This window comes from Ixodes scapularis, unplaced genomic scaffold (assembly GCF_016920785.2).
Source record: "Ixodes scapularis isolate PalLabHiFi unplaced genomic scaffold, ASM1692078v2 PGA_scaffold3__209_contigs__length_174095766, whole genome shotgun sequence".
NCBI lineage: Eukaryota > Metazoa > Arthropoda > Arachnida > Ixodida > Ixodidae > Ixodes > Ixodes scapularis.
In genome coordinates, this window is record NW_024609868.1 from 85,081,487 (window position 1) to 85,100,229 (window position 18,743).

The window sequence follows — 18,743 nt, forward strand, 5'->3', positions numbered from 1 at the left end:
GGCATAATATTGCATACAAGTATTCCAGTGTTGGGAAGTACTTTAAGCATATTGTACTTAAAGCACTACTTCTAATAGGGCTAGAAAACTTGTACTCTAATTAAAGTACATTATTCGAGTATGTACTTGTATTTTACTTAAAAGTGTCTTTGTCTGGTACAAAGAAAGTAGAACTCCCGACTTCAAAGTACACTCTTAGGAAAAAAATAAATAAATAAGGGTATATTCTTACACCCCTTGTCCCGGATACGACACCCCAAAACTTCAGTTCGACTATACAGCGCACTGATGTTGAACCGACGGTGCCAACTTTTACGAGCGGCATTATAGACGAGTGGTATAACTTATTAAAGTAGCTAACGTACGTGTTACTGACTATAAACAAAATAATCGGGGTTTTCTTGGCCCTACTGCAAAACCTCAGTGTTTTTTTCCTATAGTCTTCGATACATACTTCACCTGTTTAATGAAATATATATCACCGTTCTCAAGACCCTCGCAAAAGTTGGGGCCGTCTGTGGCACGTCAGTGCACAGTACGTCGAAATCAAGGTTTGGGGTGTCTCTATGGGACAAGGGGTGTAAGAATATACCCTTTTTTTCTGTGAGTGGACATTCCTCGAGTTTGGTATACTAGTAGTTAAATTTACTTGACAAAATTATGCTTTGCTAACAAAAAAAGTGAGATATAAAGTGATTCTGTTCAATGGTTCGTCAGCGTGAGTATACTACTTTGTCCACTTGACTATCAATATTCGCCGTCATTTCCGAAAAATAACTGATACACCCCGGTTACCGCTACACCAATGCATATCAGCAAAGAGGCTGATGTGGACATTGTCGTATGCATGGGCGTACCAACCCGGGGGGGGGGGGGGGGAAAGGGGGGGCGCTTGCTGCCCCAGTTCTCAGAGTGGGAAGCAAAGCATATGTCACCCCTCCCCCCCCCCCCCCCCCCCCCCCCCCCCCCCTGAAACAGCCGCCACCGGGCAGGGCAAACACTGGCCGACGGCGACCAAGGGATACCGACCCGGAAGAGGGGGGGGGGGGGGGCGGGGGGAAGGGAGGGGGGAGATTTGGTTTTCTCCCCACTCAAAAACAAGTTGGTACGCCACTGGTTGTATGAATGTATTCTTAATTCACTAACCGCTAGAATTTGCTTTACCCAGGAACGGTGAAGATCAACTTCGGCCGCAAGGACGCCGCAGACAACTGCTTCGGGTTCAGCACTGGTCAGAAGAAAGAACGTCCCAGTCCCTGGGGGCCCTTCCGCATTAAAGACAAATCCGTGGACAACTTCATCGCCAGGATAGGACCCTCTGGAGGTTGGAAAGGCTACGCGGGGCATCACAGGCAAGCGTCTGCGTTTCATCGGTGCAATTTGCGCGGCTCACAATATCGTCTTTTTAGTGCGATAACCCGCTAAGGTATTCTGAACCGCAGTTGGGTCAGCCGCACTGGACAGGCGATGGAACAGTGAGCGATGATGATCGGTCATGTCTCTTATGAGGTGCGCGACCTTGGATCGTCTCGGGGGCTGCGAATGAGTTGAATACGGTAATGAGTACCTGTGCGATTGGAGCGTAATATAGGTACGGCCTCCGCAATCTGATTTTTTTTTTTTGGCAGCTATTAGCTTACGCGTTACTAGACCGGTAAAAATCTAAAGCTCGTTTATTAATTTTCTCAGGCAGCTCAGTTAATCGTGATTGTGGGTTGAAAACGCCTGTGTGCATCGAGTATACGAACATATAACTTTGATTTATAACAAAATGTCTAAAATAGACAGAGTTAAATATTTCCATTCACCTCTCCATAAACTAAGTCAAGCTAGGCAAGCTAAGGCAAGACAACTGCCTTCTTTTACTGAGAGGCAAAGATCGCTCATGGATCTTATCCCCTTTTTTTGTTTTACAATAAACTCAACTCATTACACATATTGTTTATATCCCTAAAACGTAAAAAAAATATAAGTTCGTGGACACCAAAAATTTACAAGTTTAAAACGTGATGTTGTTAAAATCCTCATTTAACATGTCCAACGGGAAAGTTTATATTATGCAATCCTACATTATTATTTGTAGCGTACACTTGATCGGAATAATTTGAATGAAGGATCTCAGAAAAATAAGCTAAATATTTTGAAATGAAAATTTTAAGATATTTCTTTTCTAAATATGTAGGTGAATTTACTTTTTAAAAGCAAAGATGTTTGTGAAACTAAAAAGTACGCACTGCTGTAAGTAAGAGCCCAATCATTTGGCGCGGGTGATGAGTATAGTTATCAAGCAAGCTATTTAAAGATAAGTGCTTCTTTGCGTTTAAAAGAAAAAAAGAAAAAAAAAACTGCGTGCACCCGCCTTTAAGATATTAATAATATTTTGCCCGTCTGCATTCTTGGACCTGTTCACCTACCCTTTTTCTTATCAGTTGGAGGTCTCGAACCACTTTGCCAAAACCCTTTCAGTAGTAGTGAGGTTATCCTAACTTCGTCGCAGAAAACATGCAGTCTGTGATTTAAAGGATAACATGAGGTAGGGATGCAGCACCGTCAGTCCCCGTCTTCGAGAGGTGCTTGCATTACCAGAGTCTAGGGTATGCGACTTTTTTTTGTAGCACTTGTTTACGCACCTGTACATGGCATGGTTTTTTGACAGCCGCTTGCTCCGCTCCTTTGACGTCTGAGGCTTGCTGTAAAAATTTCACTGAGCGACGTACCCAAGAAAAACAAAACAAGACTACAGGGACCCATAAAACTCATATCAAATCATATACCATATGAAAAACCCACATAAAGAAACATTTGTAAATTAAGTAGTTTTACCTACAAACTTCACAATTGTTAGAGGTTCAAGACAATCTCTCTCATCTAATACACATATTATACACGCAAGACATGCAACATATTATCGGTGCTGTGCAACAAGTCTATTTAAATAAATATCGCTGATTGGTAAATTATTAAAGACAGTTTGAAAAACACAATACCATTTCTGTGCCACCTGAGAGTGAAAGTATTGTAGACAACCATGCCCAAACATCAAATTGACCTGCGCGCTCTTCATCAAATACTTTTTTTAAAATTGCGGCGTGCTTTTATATTTCAGGCTACCCGACCCCCGGAGAGTGCTGGTACATCAACGGCATCCTGGTACCCGAACTGCACGTCCAGCGGGGCCGGACGTACACGTTTCGTGTGGAAGGCGGCAACAACCCGCACAATGCCCGCTACTACCATCCCTTGTACATCACGGACAGTCCCATCGGGGGCTACGCTCGGCTAACCGACGAAGAGAAGAAGGTAGCTAGTCTCTCTCTCTTTCGCCTTCTTTCGTGAGCTGTTTCATAACCTTCTGTATGAGTAGAAGATAAGAGAAATCCCTTCCCATGGACCCTTTACTATCCAGGACCGGTGGTTTTCTCCTCCCTCCCTCCCTTCCTCCCCCCCCCCCCTAGTGTTTACAATCCTAAAGCGAAAACGGTGAACGGTCTTGTGGGAGGCGCAAGTTCTGCAATCCTTAACCAGCTACAGACTATAATAAGAAGAGCGCTATCGAGTTCTTTTTTAATGCGAAAGCATTAACTGGGTCCCATGGAGTGATCCGACGTCATCACCTTTGAAGCCGCGCCAAACGGCACCTAAACTCCTTTCTCCAAGTAAAGCCGAGATTTGGTGGCTCTCAGCTTCGAAGCCATGCGAGAAGCCGAGCCAAACGGCACCTAGTTTCCTCGCTCCCGAAGGAGCGAAGTAAAGCCGAAATCTGATGGATTTCGGCTTCGGTCTCATTGGCTGGTATGCGTCATAGTTTCAAGGAACGCGGCTCCCATTGGCCGCGACACACAGCGCCACCCTACGGCGCTGTTTGTCCCGCGCTGCACGGTAACACGAAGCGTCCAAGGTCAAAGCGGCGAAAAGAAATCAGGGAGCGGAAGAAAGTCATGCATGCTTTTGCATTCAGAACTTACAAGAAGTACTTAGGTGTACCTCGAGCCTTTTTCTTCCGGTGGGCAGGCAACAGTTTACTTCTGATTTTGTGTTTTATATTATTGTCAGACGAATACTTTAAAGGCTTCAAAGATTACAACCTCCTTCAAGATATTGGCGAGCCACGCACGCCGATAGGCGCAAGCTCGCAAGCAGATTCGCCGATTTTTTTCTTTTCTTAAAGTACCCGTTTGACGGGTGTTACCTGATTCTCCATAAGGGTAACTACCGTGGGAGAAAAGGAGAAAAGAATATAGACACTTAGAAACGAGAATAAATTCCGAACATTAGGCTTAGTGACTAAACATTTTAATACTATGAGGTTGACGGGAAGCGGTAAAGAATTTGCTACGCGTGTGCTTTGAGTCTAGCAGGAGTACGCTGGAAGTTGGTACGTAAATTTATTTAAAATAATAATTTTAGCACCAACTGGGTTTGTTCTTTCATGTATAAACATCAAGACCGTGTCTGTATGCAAAAAATGTGTGCTAATTCAGATAATAAAGGCAACTAACTGGGCTTTTGCAGAAGGTAACAAACGACACACAATGACGCACTGGCGCATTATTGAAGTTCTGTATTCTTATTCTTTTAGTGAATTAGGCAATAAAACATAGCTTCGCGCTGAAGAGACAAACGATATTTTTAAGTGATTTGGTCCCAGCGAAATAAGATACCGAAGATCAACAATTTTCAGGACGTTTTTTAAAGGTTTTGCAAGGTATGAAGCTCCAAGTAAGGGAGCTGTTCTTTTATTGATTATGTTAAATAAATGGTCGCGTACTGTCTCGATAAGCAATTTAGTATTTCGCGCTTGCAAAACAAGGTATACAACTAATGCTCTCCGATCTGTTTGTTTTCAAACCTATACCAACTGCTATTTTGTTTATACCGGGTGTCCCAAATCGCGGCCAGGCTCCTTAAATCGACCGCGAAAATCGGTTTCTTAATCTATCGTGCTACGATTTTGTGCAGCGTTGCCCACAGATGATTATTTTTTTTTGTAAAATTTGCAAAGAGCGAATTTATCTGAGAAAAAAGTAAAGAAAGAAAGAGGTTTAACTCCTATGTAAACGCAGTGAAGCCACCGGTCTTCTAACAATAGGGCGCCCTATGGTTTGAAGACCGGTGGCTTCACTGCCTTTTCTATAGGAGTTAAGCCCTTTTCTTTCTTTACTTTTTTCTTAGATAAATTCGCTCTTTGCAAATTTTTTAGAAGAAAAAAAAAAAAACACAATTTGTGGGCAACGTTGCACAAAATCGTAGCGCGAAAGGTTGAGAAACCAAATTTTGCGGTCGACTTAAAGAGCCTGGCCGCTACTTCGGACACCCGGTATTGGGCCCACAATTTTATTGGTATTTGCGATCGTGCTTGCCTCTACTAAGAGGCTGGTCAAAACGTGGCCAAACAGAGGCAACAGTCATGGCTGGTACAAAAAAGCTAGTGCAAAAGCTATTTTGAAAAAAAAGCTTGAGTAAGAAACTGTATTTTTAATGTTTTGATGATTTATTTAAACAATAAAGACAACTATATGCTACACATGGAATGCAGGCGGAAATCTAAGAATGAAAAACATCATAGATAGTTTTCTTTTCTAAAAAACTTCAAATTTATATAACACGACGGTAGAAAAAAAAAAAGAAGAAAAGGTGGCATTTTACAAATAAACTTTATAAGAATACAGGGTTAGTGGTCCTGAGACGAAATCGGTTTTACGTTTCAGCTGGTCGAGGTTCTTTGAGGGCAATGTGTCATAGTACGTCTGGGTCACGACAAAAGCCATCGTTCAGGTTTCTAGTTTGGACCATACTATTTGTGTGCTTCTTAGAGGAAGGAGGGTAGTGTTTTGTAACAGCGATGTGTATGAACCTGTATATCTCAATAGAGGAGAGGGCAGCTGAAGCTTCCACACCTACAGCGACCACGTCCGGAAGTAATTATTTCGAAGTATCGACGGTTTCAGAGTATCGACTCTTACCAAAGTATTTATCTTGGCTTAGTTGATATTGCCAATTTCAAAGCACCAATGCCAAATGCAGAAATATCACGCGATACGGGTGAGTTCCGACGAATCTAGGGTATGTTTGTGTCCAGGCTTCATTTTTATTCGGAATTCTGAAAACAAAATTGAAAATATATTAAAATTAAAAAAAAAGAGCAACTTGAGAATCTGATGAAAAATCAACTCCAAAAACACAAATAGTTTAGAAAAAAAAGCTTAGAAAAGCACTTTTTTATAATTTGACGAACAAGACTCTTTGAAAACATGAAATCCTAAGCATAAATAGGTAGAAACAGCGAATAAAGGTATCGTCAAATGTTAGTTTTAAGTGTTACCAAGGCACTTCTACTTCGTTTCACTTGTTCGCCAGCAGGCGCTATACTACTCCATTAAGCCAAATGGAGCAGCGGCAGAAGTGCATCGTCACGACGCTCATCACCTTTGTACGTTTTCCCTTCCCTGACTGAACCGATTGCGGGAAGGGAATTCGCCATAATCCTGCGATTTTTTTTCCTGCGCGTGATTGGTTGGCCCGGTTATAGCAACCCCCCCCCCCCCCAAAAAAAAAAACAAAAAAAAACACAAAAAAAAAACAACAACAGCGAGAGCCGCGACGATACACTTTCGGCCCTGTTTGATTGGCTCCATTGGATCCTAGCGTTGGCTCCGGTTGGACGATGTGAAACGAAGGATATATAGACCTCTGCAAAAAAAACTTTCTGTGCGCCGCCATCTTTGTCTGTAAGGCTAAGGAACGCCTTTTGAGCATGCGCTGTTGCTATGCTGTGCGGTATATCTGGCGCTGCGCATGCGTCCACAGCTCAGTGACTCGGGATTTTTCGCCGGGTGATAAGAGATGCAAAGGTCTATAGACGTTTTTTGTTTCCTGTCGTTCCTCAGTCACGTGGGTATGCGAACGAAAAAACAAACAAAACATTTCAACCTGGAATACGCGAGAAAACATAATTTGAGGCAAAACAAGAAGGCGTACGCAATCACCCACTTTTGGTAAATACCTTCCTGCGGCGTGGAGAGATCAAAACGATGTTTTACTGCATACCCGGACTGACGACATTCAAGATGGCTGCATCCTTGTAGAAAAGGTGTATAGACAAAGTTTGAGCAGGTAGCGAAAGTTTGGGTAGGCTTTTATAAAGAAAGCAACAATAACAGCAACAAAACATAATGTGGAAGTTTGCTAGTTGCAAGAGTAGAGTAATTCTGGTTGCATGTTTTTATAATTTTTGGGTTTCATAGAACTGCTAACCATGATTTTTGTGAAGCAAGTTTAGTAAATGTAAAATCTTCATTCCCATGAGCCATATAACCATGTTCATTGATTTAATGTCGTTACAACACACGCTTCCCTCAGACGCGCACCCACCCTCCTCAGACGCGCACGTAAATATTCATTGACATTTCAGATCACATTAACATAGTATGGTCATTGAGAGCCGAAGAAATAGAGGGCGGGATATGTGCTTTCGTGACCTATCGGCTGATGCAGCAATCTCATTGGCTGCCGAGCGGTATAATGAGATGCTCGGTGCTCAATACATGCCCTATATTTCCTAAGCTGTCAGCGATAACCTAGCCTAACCTAACTTAACAACCTAGCCTAACCTAATCTAGCCTAACCTAATCTAACCTAACCTAACCTAACCTGCCTAACCTAACCTGCCTAACCTAACCCCAAGGAAGCATAAAGCGACCAACATATAATAAAAACAGACCAAATAATCAGGTAAGGCTGAATGTTCACTGTACTGAACATTCAGTACAGTGCACTCAAAACCATCGTTCCTTTTGGGAAAATCTCCGATATTACGATTGTTTCCTAACGCCTTTTTCCGCGTTGATCAACAGAGTGTCAAGATTTATGCCGGCGTCCAGTTCGACCGAAGAGGAAGACCTCAACCCAGTGCCGGTGAGTGCAGTCAGACTGAACGCAATAATCTGGGTACGTGCTCTCGTGAGTACTGTAAACAACAAATGGCGCGAATACCTTTTTGGTAATTTATAAATAAAACAGAAAGTGGAATGTAATTCTAGATCTTCAATTTCGTTTGGTTCCAAACGTCATAAGTTGATGAAAAAATACTCAAACAGGCGAGCTGGTGACTATTGGTCCTTCTAAGGCCTCGATACTGAGGAATTTTGATTTAAACGTGAAATATATACTGAACGTTTCCATGAGGATTGTCAAACTTCTTTAAAATGGGGTGTTTGAGAATAAAATAAACACTTTTCGCGAACAAACTGCCAGCCATAATGGACGTCAGGAATTGGCAAAAACAAAAAAAAAAACACACACAAAAAAAAAAAACATTATTTAGCAAGATAAAATCTGAAACGTAATAGTTCACTTTTTAATTGGTGAAAATAAGCACATGGTTCTAATTAGAAATTCGCTGAGCTTCACCAGAAACCTTTAAATTGGTCAATTCGAGGACACCGTGCATGTGGGAAACTCGGGTGCGCACTAAAGCACCGCCGCTCAATGCGCTCCTGTGGGGAAGCGGGAGAGTGGATAGAGAGGCCGTGACTGAAGTTACCGCACGTGCAGCAGGCGCAGGGCCTCCGATGCGAAAAGGCGAATGCTGAGAATATCACCCGGCGCCCGGGCTTTCGTATTGCCGGCCTTGCGCCTGCTGTACGAGTGGTAAATTTGACGCACGCTCCCGCGCGATGCCCTAAAATTGACTGATTTGGGGGTCTCTTTTTGCCGATAGCTTATATTTTCTCATATTTATTATGATACTATTTTTCAGAGTTCATTTGTTTATTTAATGACCCAAATTTTTTCACTTACAATCAACTAACAATCTTATTCTGCATTCTTACTAAGATATCGATGAATTAATAAGTCAATCGATCAATCAGTGAATACCAAGTTAATCAATCAATAAATCGATAGATTAATCAATTAGCTCGTTTCCCCGCAGCTGGCCGGCTGTGCGCCTGGAAGTACAACACCTCGGAGCCTCGCCAGGCGGACGAGTTCATCAGCTTCCCCAAGTTCCGCAACTCCCTGCGGCTGCAGTGCGACGACGGGCAGCCGGCCATCCTCTCCTGGATGCCCAACGAGAGCACGCCGGACGTCGTCTACTACCAGAGCTACACGACGCCCAACCTGGGCTGGAAGATCGTCGTCGTCGACGAGATCGTCACCGGAAACTCCAGAGCCATTCCCGCGATCACGGCCACCTCGATGCTGTTGGCGCTCTGCCTCACGCTGCTCTGTTTACTCCGGGAGAACTAGCTACAACTGTGCTCCGTGCCTTCGGCTCTTCGAGTGAATGGCAGCTGACTTTGTGCCGACACTAGAACTATGTAGTTATTAACAAAAGCGGGCTCCTCCTGACTCAAGTCTGCCTCATGGGACTGACCTTGCGCGAAAATGGCGTCCCTCTCGGTGGCTACCGAGGGTAGGCGGTGTCCATTGCCCGACATAGTTGCGTCGCTTTGCCGACGATTGCGCCAAAAGCGACCTTCTACAGGGTGTTTCCGAAAGGTGTTCCGGCGTCGAGAAAGACGACGTATAAATATTCCAATAAAGAGATTTCAATAAAACTTTTCACAAAGGTGTCTTTAGGTGGTGCATGTATCCCACTCAAATTTTGTTAATGTAGCTTAAAGAGACAAAGAAAAAGAAAAATAGAAGCTGCTATTCTTGTGTACAGGAAGAAAAAAAGTCTGGCTGGCGGTTCTAATCCCAGCTGGTACGACACAGGCTTGGATCTGCTGGATCTGTTTTCGTGTGTTCATCTCAATGAAGCTTTCAAGTTTCTATTCCATGTTATGCTCTCTTTGAATAGTAGCGATAACACGACAATTGTTTTTTCGGTTTCATCCCTGAGCATTAAAACAATTTTTTTGTTTGATTTATTTTTTTGAGTTTGACATTTACGAAATTTGAATATAATAAAGGCACCACCTAAATAGACTTTCGTGAAAACTTGATTGCACTCCGTTTCGTGGCTTACTTATGCGGTATTATTTACGCCTGAGTAGCTCTCTGAAACGTCGTGCACAATTCTGCCGGGTTCTACACCGCTATCGGGTTGTCATTCTTGGAAATGGAAACTTACTCTGCGCGTGCGCAGAGAAAGTCTTTACTTGCTCGTTCCATGCTGAATCAACTATGACGATCAGTGAATACTGTCTGTAGAGGAGTTGAGAATACGTACTTTGGAAAGTGTAATTTTATTTTCGTGCCACCGAGAACGCGTATTTAATTTAGTCGAGAGAGTTTAAAATGCTACCGAGCCGCGCGTCTTGTGCTCTTGGTGCGGTATTACTCTGGCGTGATGCGTGCGGGGCCTGATCCTGTCGTGCACTTGTGGCGCCTTGTTTGACGGCGTGCAATAAATGATGAGATTCGATACTGCGTTCCTTCTTGTGTTTTGTATGTGTTTCCATGCCTTCGTGGCTACGAAGGTGTGCCATGCGTATCCTAGCATCGTATTTCTTTTTTTGCTTTGCTATTGGACATTACGAATGGTTGTTTAGCTAATTGAACTGGGGTAATTGGGGATTTATTTATCTACTTGACCCAGCGGCCAGGAGTGCCGCTGGGTGAATAATAATAATAATAATAATAATAATGCTAAATGTTTATTATGTTATGCTTTTGAACGACCGAAGTATCGATATGAAGCACGTTCGTGATACTAGAACTTGTCCAACACACAGATAGGTTATGATGAGTAAATCAGAGTTTCAAGTTCACGTTTAAAAAACGCATAATTCGTATAAACATCTAACGACGTATCTGGTAGAATGGCATTAAAAGACACTTACATAAGGGTCATGGGTGTACCAACCAGGAGGGGGGGCAAGCGTCCGCCCTCCCAGTTCTCAGCGTAGGAGGGGGCAGAACACATGCTTTGCCCCCCCTCCCCCCCCCCCCCCCCCCGAAACAGCCGCCACTGGGCAGGGCAAACACTGGCCGGCAGCGCTCAAGGGACACCAAGGGCAACACACCCGGCCCTGGGGGGGGGGGGGGGGGCGGGTCTGGCTTGCCCCCCCTACCCCCCCCCCCCCCCCCCCTTCCAACCACTCAAAAACAAGTTGGTACGCCACTGATGAGGGTGATCTAACACAACTTTTTTCCGAGAACCAGGATAAAACAAACAGGAATGCCTGCTGAAACGTAGAGGTACGTGAAACTTAACCGAAGACAGTAAGCTGCTATTTGGCTGTCAATTATTTCATGCAAAATTAAAATGTCTCGCGGAACTCCACGACTTAATAACATCTGTAAGCTGAAAGTATCGAGTATGTAGGTATAGCCATAAAACACCTTTGCCCAAAATATTGACCCTAAACAACTTTTTTTGTACTCTTTCAATCTGCAGTGCATCAGTTGTAAAAAAATTCCACACAACGCTTAAAAACTCAAGGCGGGAACGAATCAGACTGTGATGTAAGCGAATAATGCACAATGGATTCAAGAATTCCTGGGTCAAACAGAAAATCATGCCCTGCAATCTTACAGTTGAACCGACAAGTTGAGACATGGTACGAAAAATAAAGATTACTGTCGAAATGAACATTAAGGTCGCGAATTACAGACACTTCAAACAGGAGTAGAACCAAGGGCGTAGTCATTTCAAATGGCCTCCTGTCTTCTACAAACTGATAGCGCTTTGGGTTAATCGGGACGCGTGACACGCCTTCTTGCAATAGTGCACAGTCAGCGAGTGACCGGACATTCAAAGAATGTTTTAAGTCATCAGCAAATAGCAACCACTGGGAATTGTTCACGCATAGTTCAATATTATTAATAAATAATAAAATAATAGTGATCTCAAGTTATACCCCTGGGGCACACTAGACCAAGGAACATAGGCATCAGAAAAGTCATTCAAAATTTGCACAGAGCTTTCACAATCGGTAAAATGACTGAAACCAGCTGGTAAGTGCAGGAGAAAAAGCTTATGCAGAAGCAAATCGCGGACTGCTTTGTCAAACGCATCACACCTGTCAAAGTAGACTGTGTCGACTTGACCACGAGCGAAGGCAAACGGAATAATTTATGAACAGCATAAGCGTGCTGTCGCGTTTGTCGGCGAGCATTGTTGCGACATAAGCAACTTGTGTGGCTGCGTGCTACGAATTCTGTGCTAAGATTCGCTTTTAGGTACTGCCTCAATGAAGTGCACATTAGTGACGGGCTGTCGGACGAAGATTCAATGATGCTATAATTATTTCATACTTGCGGTTATCAATGCTCGTCGTAAACGCCTGCCATTTTTTGAGCACAAAAAATAACAAAAAACCCAGAATTATTTTGGGAACAAATATACCCGGGTATATTATTGAGATGTCCTAGTAGCCACTTTTGCGGTGTTGGTATTTATTCAATATAACGACAGCAACATCTACGTAGAACCCCACAAAAATAGCTTCGAAGTTGGCATTCTATCTAAAACAAATGTAAAAAAAAAAAAAAAAAAAAAAAAAATACCCCAGATTGGCAAATGACGTTTTGTGATTTTCAAACCGGGACCTCGAATCCTGAAGATATTTGCAAGACCCGCGAGGGTGCCGTATCGTCTTAAAAACACGCTTCTTCGTAGTGATATGATGTGCACCACACAAAACATGAGGTGCAATAAAAAAAAGTTCCGTGAATAGTTTTTAGCGTGAAAGGAGAGGAAAGCACGCTGAGATGCGCGCAGCTGTCACGTATCATTATGCTAAGGGCGGTCATTCTGTGAACATTTCGAGCTGCACTAAATGAGCTTTTGTGAGCACGTGTACGTGCACATCGGCGATTTCAACATGAACTGCAAACCAGACTGAAGAAGAGATACCCTTTTCTGAAGTCAGTGGCAGTTTAAAAAAGCTCAAATATTTCCGCACTGATGGCGGCAATGGGAGAACAAGATCGCCTAACTCCAACACCATGGACCTTGTAAAGCGAAGGCAACATAGAAAATCCCATTTGTTAATATCAGTTCCCAGCTGCTTGCTTTATGCTTTCGAATCCGTTTGCTTTTCGTGGTATGGAGAAACTGGGGGATGTTGCCGTGAGAGCGTCGGGTTTCTGGTGAAAAAGCAGTGAGTCCTGCGAGGTGTTTTGAGAGGCCCTGGCAGTTCAGTATGGACAGAACATTACTGGAAGGCGAGGAAAGGTTGGGGAAGGTCGCCCTCCGGTTACTTTAGGTCGCACTACCTCTCTTCATCTTCCAGCGATGTTTTGTTAGCCTAGAAGCACGAGTGTCACAATAAATAATCATAATTACGATCATTATCCAATTTAATACTTTTATAAAAAAAAGCGATTTATCCGTTTAAGGACAAACCATATTAGCATTCAATGCATAGAATGGCGCTTATGTGTGAGTGGAAATTTTTCTCATGCACTAAATTATTTGTTTGACATTCTTGCTCAAAGCATCTCATGTGATCAAGCTCTACGACTGAAATGCATTCTTAGATGCAGCTTTAAGGATGAGGCTTAGAGACATACAGCGTTTAACGAGCCTCGCATGTTTTACGCCAAAAGCAACATGATTTTCATATGACTCGTTTAAAAGTGAGTTTTGTTTTTTGGTAGGTCACTCCTCGGTAAGTCTCTTAATGAAACGTCAGTTGCCAGTTTAAGGACTGCCGTCGATACTTTCATTCCTTCCTTCATTTCATTTCGTTTCTTTTCATTTCATTTTATTTATTGTCCTCAAATCGCCCGACGGCATTACATGAGGGAGGAGGGTACAAGGTGACTATATTCTAATACAAAATACACGTGAATGTGAGAAAGAGAAAACATCAGCACGTACTTAAAAGAAAAGAAAAGAAAGCATACGGTATGCTGCAACTAACCAAGCAGACGACACTCAGTGGTAACGCAAGCGCATATAACAATAAAGGTAAAACATGCAGGTGGTGTACACGCACAGTACGCATATTTAAAAAAAAATATTAGTCACTAAACAAAGTTTTGCAGGCGTCTCTGGAAAGAGCGACGCCCGCCAGACCCGCAACGGATCGAGGTAGACTGTTCCAGTCTTTAATGGCTAATTGCAAAGGCGATTCCGAAAATTGTTTGGTGCAACTAGGTGATAATCTTTTCTTGAAGGGATGATCAATCCTAGGAGAAATACGGTGCGGAGGGAGCAAAAGTAGTTTCCCGAGTTCCTGGTTGAAGTAGTAGATTTTACGTAAAAATAAAAGCCTCGCCTGTTTACGCCTGCACTCAGTGATTTCAAGCCTGCTCTCGATTTCAGGGCAGTTACACTATAGATGAGTGTGAGTAGTCTTAATAAATAAAACGCGCAGCTTTGTTCTGTACGGACTCTAGCTTCTGTATAAGATTTATTTGAAATGGGATCCAAATCAGGCTAGCGTATTCAATTTTAGAACGAACAAATGATGTGTATGCAAGGATGCGGACTTCTGAAGGAGCTAAGTACAGGTGTCTTTTCAAGTATCCCAGCGATTGGTTTGCCCTGCCCACAATAAAGTCTATGTGTTCCTTCCAATCCAGTTTTTCTATTAAAATAACGCCAAGATACTTATTCACCAACTCATGTTTACAAACAAACCGGAACGCTCGAAGCCCACCTAGCGGACGCCACCGGCGCCGCGCATGCGCGATGGGGGTGTGGGCAAAAAGATCGCCGTCGCCCATAAACAAACCATCCAAATGCGACATTGTCGGCGTCGGTGTGAGTCCCCGCGCTCTTTTTGGCGTTGAAATTGTTGATTCTACGTCCTCCCAACGATGTCTGACTACTTGAGCGGCGTCAGCGAAATTACCGAGGCTCGTTACAACGCAAAACTTCGCATGAATCATCTGACATGCGGCGATTCATTCCGCGTGGACGCCGCAAAATGTAAGCCTGATTCACGTGATGAGATTTCGCTCGCAATTTTCAGTAGCGACGTCGCTCGGACTGTAAAAGCGTGAACCGTAGCTGAGATGTCGACGTCGATACTGAAAATCGCAAGCAGAATCTAACCAAGTGAATCAGGCATAACAAGTCGGTGATGGCCACTGGTAACAATGATCAACATCTCTTTGTATCTACTGTTTACGTCCAGCCTGCTTACCAACCTTCAAACTGAAGTCTTTTGAGGCCTGCACTTACTTCTTATCGCAAGTACCAGGCCCACGTCTGGTCTACGGGCCGGTGTCCTCTAAAAGAGCAGACGACAAGCAGAAACGTTTGAAAGAGCAGACGACAGTTCGAACGACCAGGCGGCCGTTTGAACTTGAAGACGCACTGAACGTAGTCCGCAGGTGGTCCGTGCAACTTGACGATTTTCCGGCGCTCATTTTGGAACAAAACAAATAAATTTGATGACCAGAAGTATCCGTAAATTCAACCCAAAATGCTTCCCGCCCAAGCAATCGCGGTCCGACGGCGTCTGGTTTTCCCTTTTCACGGCACATATCCGCGTTCTCGGACGAACCGAGCGCATGAAAACTGACCTTCAAACCTTTCTCGACCCTTTTGATACAGCCAGTGTCGCAGCATTTTGACAAGAAGGCAGGTTTTTGTCTGGCTGCTTTCAAAACAACGCAGGAATACACGTCTCACATGGGCACTTCCGCCCACAGCCCCGGACCGGAAGTGCGTCCGACGCGCCACCACCGCGCCGTGTCGTAACAAAGATGAGTTCGTGTGTACTTTGTTACCCTTTAAAGATTTGTGTTGGCGAGTGTGTAATCAAAAGTACCATTGCTTGTCTTGGTCGAGAACGTCATGACTTTGCTTTTTCATACGTTAACACACATTTGACAATCCGTACACCAAGCTGTGATGGAATCAAGATCACGCTGCAGTTGCGAAGCACCCCACGTAGCACGAGAACGTTCTGAAAACATTCCGGGAATGTTCGAAAGAACATAGGCAAATTTCTTGGAATGTTGCAAATTTACGTAAAAACATTCCATCAATGTTGTCAGAATGTGGCACAGGCACTTATCGCTACGTTCGGGGAATGTTTTCAAATGAATATTTTTTTAACGTTCTGAGAACGACATAGAACATTACCAGACATTTAATCAACAATCAAATATCCCAACAAGATTCTAAGAACGTTCTCAGAACATCCAAAGAACTCCTGCTACTTTCTTGAAATGTTCCAAATTTATGCAGAGACATCCTTTCAATCTCTTCGGAACGTGGCTTGGGTACATCCCTACAGTCAGGGAACATTTTCTGAAGCTTATTTACAAATATTTTACAATTACGGTTTGCTTAGGAAACAGCACCAATGAGCCGTACTATATATATGGATGTGGGCTCCTCCAGCGGTGTAGATTTTCCATTTTCCCGGGGGGGGGGGGGGGGGGGGGGGGTGCTGCACGTTGCCTTTTCGCCAGTAATGGTGATTGAAGCTAACGAAAGCACGTGAGGATTCCATTTCCCACGTATTTTGTCAATAAAGGCAACGTCGGCGTTATTTTGTTTACGTGCTACTACTAGAAGCTCGTTACATGGCACGTAAACAGCGTCTTAGTAAGGATCATGGCCCGGGCCGGGGGGGGGGGGGGGGGGGGGGGCTCTGATCCTTCGAATCTCACCAGGGGGGCACGAGCACGAGCTGAACCCTAATTAAGGGTTCCTTAATTAGGGTCCAGTTCTCATCAATAGGTCGGCACCTATAGTCCCTTTCAAACTGCCCAAGAAAAGCCTCTAAGGCTACAGAAATCTTAGCTGTGTTAGCTTTTGCATAATCAAAAGTCACTTTTTCGTCATCCGGTTTGTCACGTATTGCAATGTCTATCGTTACTAAAACCACTTTGTGGTCGGTAAGCTCTTCGAGCAAACAAACGGATTTAACCTTTTCAGGGGCAGAAGTCAGAAGTAAGTCAAATAGCCTTCCCGATAAATCTACTTCTTTATGGCTGAACATTGAGATCCGTTTGAGGCGTCAACAATAATATTGTTTAATAATTTTTATCACTTTATGCTATACTCATGTATTGTGCAAAAGCATTGATTGATACTTTATTGGAGGCGTTTTGGTAGAGGATGTATTACCTCACACGGCAAGCCAGAACGAAATCACGTCCATGACATTGTAAACTGCAAGCTGGCGTTTTTTGCTTACAGGTTTTACACATCGTAGGTCGGCTGACTTCTGCACGCAAGCCAAACGCATATTCTTGGAGTTAGCAATCAACCCACTAGTTGCACTGCCTGAGACAAACAGGCAACTGACATCGTTAGCGACGTCCTTGCCGTGCTAGCGCACCATCTGCATTCCGCAAATAGATCTAGGCGCTGACGCTGGAGTGGATTTCTGTATCCGGCACAAATTAGCTTTATTTTGAACTCCCTGTCATACTACCAGGTTGCGTGATTTCAAGAAAACACTACAACAATGCGGTGCATTTGCTACCACCCTATTATCGCGTTAGTTGTCCAAACAACGAATATTTAAGGTACGTAAATGATTTATATATTTCATAAATACTTTGAAATATTAAGGACATATATAGTGATTATCTGTCTCCAGTGAATCGCGGTCCTTATACTAGGCTAGAGTACTAAAGAAATAGAAGTACAAGTTGTCCCCCCAAACAAGTTTAGAGTTTCTTTCACCGCCAAAATAAGCCACGCACCGCCGAACGCTCATTATCCGCCTAAATGTAGCGCCAGTGGTCCGAACAAAATATCAAATGTAAGATCTAACCGTTATCTCATTCAAAAGTTACGCCATTACCTGAAAATCTAAAAAAAAAATGGGGCCTGTTTTTGAAAATATTTGGTCAATGACACAATTCAGTTCCATGCATTCGAAAGCTCCATCGGCCATTTTCCAATCACAGAAATACTTATAACATTTAAATAAGATAACGGTTAGTACTGAAACTTTGGCATTTGAATGGGACCAATAGGGCTACTATGAGCGTTCGTCGATGTGTAGTTTATTTTTGTCGTAAGCAAAGACCATATAAATATATTTTTTGTCACCACAGTAAAGAAGTATAAGTCATTGGTTACATTCATGAAATACTAAAGAAGTGGAATTCAATTGTTAGATTTATGAATAATAAAGTACTAAATAAGTAGAAGTGAATTGTTGCAGCCATCTACTGGTGTAAGGATCAATCGTAATTACTACCCACTACCACAGCTGGGATCTGGAAACAGGAATTCCTCGAAATACCACTTATACAGTCAAGTTACTAGAGAACTATGCCGTGCTTCATGATCTATGCTACTGTAATGTACTAAAGAAATAGAAGCGCTAAAGAAATAGTAGTCAGTGGTTGCATTAATTTATAACTAAAGAAGTAAACGTACGAAAGAAGTAGAAGCCAATGGTTACATTTATCACGCACTATAGTAGAAGTATTAAAGAAATGGAAGTCAATCGTTAGCTTCATCAAGCTCTAAAACGTATATTGACCAAGTACTCAAGAAATAGAAGTGGTTACCGCCATCTCTGACGATAAGAATCAGCCAAAATTACAGCACTCAACCAGAGGCCTGGACTCGAGAAACGAGAATTCCACGAAAAAACCGTTGCTCAACTTACAATAGAACTTAAGCCGCTTTGTTGGCAAACGCAGCGATTTTTATCTAGGCAGCCACCCATGCTTCCTGCGTGGAGCATATTACTAAGAAACGCCAGACAAAGAAACTCCCATACGACATCCGCGTTGAGACAGGCCCTCCTGCGCCACTCTTACCCCGTATGAACCACGAGTCAACGACCCGTTCAGTATACCTGTCCAGAACATTGAGGTAGTTTTTCTCCGAGGAGTTGTGGCAATTTTCTACGCCG

At 43.3% G+C, this 18,743-nt stretch overlaps 1 protein-coding gene across 1 annotated transcript; it reads left to right on the plus strand.

The window, feature by feature from the left end:
• The first annotated feature begins 2,207 nt into the window (after window positions 1-2,207).
• Window positions 2,208-9,770, plus strand: LOC121837219 (protein Skeletor, isoforms B/C-like). The gene is made up of 4 exons (XM_042292790.1): window positions 2,208-2,238; window positions 3,107-3,300; window positions 7,854-7,914; window positions 8,933-9,770. Exons 1-4 carry the CDS (start codon window positions 2,208-2,210, stop codon window positions 9,247-9,249), a joined length of 603 nt encoding a protein of 200 aa, XP_042148724.1. The 3' UTR covers window positions 9,250-9,770.
• The last annotated feature ends 8,973 nt before the right edge of the window (window positions 9,771-18,743 follow it).

What these genes read in the sequence shown, in the direction of transcription:
- LOC121837219 (XM_042292790.1), top strand. Translation starts at nt 2,208, where the DNA reads ATGTTTGTGAAACTAAAAAGTACGCACTGCT. An exon ending in ACTAAAAAGTACGCACTGCT is followed by an intron (nt 2,239 to 3,106) that starts GTAAGTAAGAGC and finishes TTTATATTTCAG; the next exon opens with GCTACCCGACCCCCGGAGAG. An exon ending in TAACCGACGAAGAGAAGAAG is followed by an intron (nt 3,301 to 7,853) that starts GTAGCTAGTCTC and finishes GTTGATCAACAG; the next exon opens with AGTGTCAAGATTTATGCCGG.